Below are 5287 nucleotides of genomic sequence, written 5' to 3'. Positions count from 1 at the left end.
CTCTCTTTCTCTCTCGCTCTCTCTCTCTCTTTCGTTATCTCCCTCTCTCGCTCTCTCTTTCTCTCTCGCTCTCTCTCTTTCGTTCTCTCTATTGCTCTCTCTCTCTCTCCCGATCTCTCTCTCTCTCTCACTCTCTCTCTCTCTCTCTCTCTCTCTCTCTCTCTCCCTCTCTCTCTCTCTCTCTCTCTCTCCCTCTCTCTCTCTCTCTCTCTCTCTCTCTCCCGATCTCTCTCTCTCTCGCACTCTCTCTCCCGATCTCTCCCTCTCTCTATCCCGATCTCTCTCTCTCTCTCTTGCACTCTCTCTCTCCCGGACGCGCCGTTATGTCACATAACAATAACAAATGGTCCATAAGAATAAAAGTATATAACCTATAAAAATGGAAAAAAATTCCGTCACCGTGACGGTGATGTGACGGTGATGAGGGTCTGCGGACAAGTGACGGTTTGGTGACGATTTTCCTGAAAATCCTTGGACGAGTGACGTGACGGTGACGTGACGACCAGTTCGTCACGTCACCATCCGTCACGATTCGTCACCGTCCCATCACGTCCGGGGCGTCACGTCCCGGACGTGCTGTTACCTACCCGGGACGAATTTTTGTCCCGAAATTCGTCCGGTATCCTTGGACGGGATGGTTTTTTCGTCCGGGACGAAAGAACCGTCCCGTCCGCGTCCCTGCACTATAAACAGTAGTATAATCTTGTACAACTCTCTCTCTCTGTATATGTATTGATAACAGTGAGGTTACCTTAAGGTCTTATTACAAGGTAAATAGGTACCAAGATATTTGGATTATCCCTTGCAGTGATAAATTGATTCCAGTTAGAAGAGAGAGAGGCAATTAATAAGGTTTCGATGCAATGAGCCCAGCTATGGTTTCATAGTATAATGAGAGAGAATCATAGACGGAGAGAGAGGAGACAGACAGAGAGAAAGAGAGAGAAAAGAGGGGGAGAAAGATTCACAGACGGAGAGAGAGAAGACAGACAGATAGAGAAAGAGAGAAAAGAGGGAAACAGAGAAAAGAGGGAAAGAGAGAAAGAGAGAGAAAAGAGGGAAACAGAGAAAAGAGGGAAAGAGAGAAAGAGAGAGAAAAGAGGGAGAGAGAATCACAAACAGAGAGAGAAAGAGAGAGAAAAGAGGGAAAAAGAGAAAATCACAGACGGAGAGAGAAAAGAGGGAGAGAGAGAATCACAAACAGAGAGAGAGAGAAGAGGGAGAGAGAACAAGAGAGAAGAGGGAGAGAGAGAATCATAGACGAAGAGAGAAAGAGAGAGAAAAAAAGGAGAGAGAGAGAGAATAACATACAGAGAGAGAGAGAGAAGAGGGAGAGAGAATCATAGACGGAGAGAGAGAGAGAGAGAAAAGAGGGAGAGAGAATCACAGACGGAGAGAAAGAAGAGAGAGAGGGAAAGAGAGAGAAAAAGAGAGAGAGAATCACAGACGGAGAGAGAGAAGACAGAGAGAGAAAGAGAGAGAGAACCACAGAAGGAGAGAGAGAAGACAGAGAGAGAAAAGAGGGAGAGAGAGAATCACAGACGGAGAGAGAGAGAAGACAGAGAGTTTTCTCCTGTACTGTCAATTGGATTGGGCTTGTTAATAATGTCCAGTGTATCGCACATGCCTGACAAATCTGCTAAGTCAAGTGATGGATATGACACTCGGTATGCCTATATTTTGCATGACATTGTCCTTTAATTTTTGAACTTTACTATGTGGTCTTTGCCTAATAGGACCAACACTATGGATTACTCTGAAATACTGGACCAAGTACAGGACTATTATTCCCCAAAAATTCAGTAAGACCGGAAATTTCAGGATTTAGGTTATTTATTACAAAAAACTAGCCACTATCCGAAACTTTCACATTATCCTAGCTTAGTATATAGCTATTGCAGACGAACTCAGTTTCCTGAAGGAAGAATAAGTTGCCTTAATAATAAGTATACTCATAAAACACCTCAGACTCTCCCAGCGCCGGCGTTCTAACCATGTTTTAGATTCAAAAGTGTTAGGCATGATTGCCCAGAAAAAAAATATTTACTGGGCAAAATGTTACACAAAAGTGAGAGAAGAAAACAAAAAAGCCTCAGCTCATTACATAGTGTTATTTTTTCTTTGAAAAATCATGCTACTGATGCTTCAGCACCACAATGATATCACTGAGAGTGATGCATCAGCACAAAGTAGATGACGAATGATTCTTATACATGAGTGCAAAACTCATGCATAGATCATGATCCCGGCTATCTCCCCACCCTCCCCAACCCTTAAATCCCTCTGCATACCCACCTTGATTTCTAACATAATGAACATCCCATGATGGCTGTATAATCACCCTTTTGTCCATCTTCTCCACCTCAATCTTCACCACGCCATTATCAACACATGCAGCTCCATTTCCCTGCCCTTGATGCAACCCACATTTCCCAAAATGAACTGCACTCGTTCTCGGCCCCCGCAGCGTGTAAACGGGGCTCCCAAATGATGGATAAACTGTGCTCCACATTGTTATATCCCAGTTATAATCATCAAATCTGCAGAATTCTCGAGTTTTCGAGTGAATTCTTCGCCAGATAGTTCGGTTGAAGGCGTAGCCGACGTTGCCGATCTTCTCGGCGATGAGCCTTTCCCCTCCTTCTCCCTTCGACGTCACGTCTGATGGCGCGAGATTAGCAGCACAGCACTCTGGGCATTTCCTGGACTTCAATTTGATCAGAAGCTCAATGGATCTGTAAGCATTTGGAAGGATGAAGTGATCTTCTTCGATGAAGAGTATGTGCCCATTGAATTCTTTTGTTTCTCGAAGCCCATCCCACACTGTGTTCATCATCCACCACCAGTGATGCTTCAGAGAGACGATCTTCGGAGATCGATGATTTCCATACTGATCAGGATCACCTCTGCAGTTCTTCTGTGATGAATCTTTTTCGGCGCAATCGCCAGGGGTGAATCCAGGGAAGCTCTGAGGAAACAGATGAGGGGAGAATGGGGCATAGATCTGTTTCACTTGGCAGAATCTGATGTTCTTCACAATTCTGTCCATTTCTTCGAAGAATCCGTCGTGGCTGACGATGAGCAAGGTCTCCTGGATCCCTTCCACTTTTGATAGACTGTCGACGACGATCTTGAAGTACTCTGGACGATTATGGACGTAGAGAACGACCTTGACATGGCGTTTGGGTAGATTTGGGAAGAGATCAGTGTTCCTGGGAGGTAATTGATTCATCTTCTCTAAGAACAGAGATTGTTCTGTTTGTTTGGGCAGCTTTGGCACCTTCTTGAGATCAAGATTCACACAGGAATCTGCCACTGAGGGGATCTCATCTGAGGAATCCATGGAATCTCGAAGCAATCTGAACAACCCATTTTCTCCGATGAACAAGGCTAGAAATGAAATTATAGCTAGAACAATTAACGCCACAGAAATCAGCCTACGGGATTCTAGCCGCCGAGCCCGGGGTCTCCTGAAGAACGCCATCGCCGTTCACCGGGTGAAATCTAGCGAGTAATCGCGCATGAACAAGAAGAAAATCGAAGAAAACAGCTCGAATCGATGCTCATGAACAAAGGGTAAGACGGATTCACGGCTAAGGCAAGCTTATCTTGCGCACAATCAAACGAAACGTGGGGAAAGGTGAGATTATACCATTCCTGGGGAGAAATCCCTCCGATCTACAGAACCCAGATGGAGATTTTCAGAATAGAGCTCGCGATGAAGACAAGCTCGCATTTTTCTCGTATTTTCAGAGTTCATGGAGAGGTCGACGAGAGAACCTTCCACTCGATCTTTGACTGCCGCCGGAGAACGAAGACGCCGTGGTTGAATGGGGTAGGTATCATGGACGGATGACGGATGACGGATGACGGAAGGGCTCGACATTTATGACCGAGGACCGGTTTGACTAGACCGAACGGGGAGGGGAGGTTCTCCATCCGAGGCCGGTTTGTCAAATAGGTTTAGGTCCAAGGGTCAAACCGGATCGGAACCAGAACTATATTATTTAATAATTTTTATAAAATTCTTAAAATATCAAATCCGACTGGACGGAGATGTTTCTATTGAGCTCAGCATAGACGCCATATATTTGACCATCTATAGGCACCCATTTGATGTAGAGCATTGTTAACATTACTATGCACATAAATTTTCTACTTTTGACTTTGACACTGACTAGTCTACATGACCAGACCGGGACCGGACTGGACCAGGACATAACAAAAGCGGACCGGAACCGGAATGAAGTTTAGGTACGGTTTAGGTCTTTGCTAAAAACCCGGACCGGACCGGGACTGTCAAACCCTACCTGGGAGTATTATTGTTTCGTAAGGTTGAGGATGATGTTGACGAACTTTGGGTTGGTTGATAGTGATGCTAATGAGATTACTGTTTGACCATGACTGGTTTTCTAGAGAAACTCTTGTTAAAATATCACTCGTGAACAATTTTAATGGGCCTAGTAGATGATGTCCTTGATGAAAAGTCTCTTTGGTATGTTGATGTTAAGGCTTAGAAATGGATGGCAGATGAGAGAGTAGGATAGTCGAGGCAATATTTTGGCCAGTCGTAAGGAACATTGTTTCCAATTTCAATTTGTCTGTTTGAGGGGCTGGAAGGAATGGAAGGGGGAAGGTTGTGTGTCGGGTTCTCAGCATGTGCTGTTGTGCTAATGCAAACCTACTGCACGAGCATGAGGCAAGATGCAACTATGAAGATTATTTTCAAAATATATGTAGTCAGCAAGGCAATCATGCATTCCACTTTTCATTCAATATTCATTGATATAATGCATGTGTAATACTTATAATTGAAGTGAAACTTTGATTATAAGATGATAATTCGTCTTTAAACATATGTTCTTAAAATTCATATTCAAATGTTACTCAAGAATTGTATTAAAATATCCAAAAAGAATAGCATTGTGTAGTCGCACTCATGGATGAGTTTGGATGATCCGGTGGCCATTGGAGTAGATACACAAAGGACATATAGTGGTTACTCTTGGGGGAAGATAGTTCATTGAATTGATCCGTTTGGATCCCAGAGCGATATTATACCCAACGTCAATTAGTTTAATTTATCTCACTGCTGTGTAGTTGGTCCTCAGGCACGAGACCTAAATGTACCATGTGGATAGTTGGGTTACACACAATATATCCTAAACATTTATATTTGTACTATATTTGATAAGAACATAAAAATATCTGGATATGATAATAATATCTACTCCAGCTTGTATAATGACAATGGCTGATTACGTAACCAACAATCATCTTATATCTA

General features: G+C 43.5%; 1 protein-coding gene across 1 annotated transcript; it reads right to left on the bottom strand.

Annotated features, from left to right (window-relative positions):
• Window positions 1-2012: 2012 nt before the first annotated feature.
• On the bottom strand, window positions 2013-3817 carry LOC144707790 (beta-1,2-N-acetylglucosaminyltransferase II). The gene has a single exon (XM_078581034.1). It carries the CDS (start codon window positions 3482-3484, stop codon window positions 2180-2182), a length of 1305 nt encoding a protein of 434 aa, XP_078437160.1. The 5' UTR covers window positions 3485-3817; the 3' UTR covers window positions 2013-2179.
• Window positions 3818-5287: the final 1470 nt, after the last annotated feature.

Source organism: Wolffia australiana, chromosome 9, assembly GCF_029677425.1.
Source record: "Wolffia australiana isolate 7733 chromosome 9, ASM2967742v1".
Lineage (NCBI taxonomy): Eukaryota > Viridiplantae > Streptophyta > Magnoliopsida > Alismatales > Araceae > Wolffia > Wolffia australiana.
Note: the sequence above shows the minus strand (reverse complement) of the source record. Positions and strands in the feature narration are given on the sequence as shown.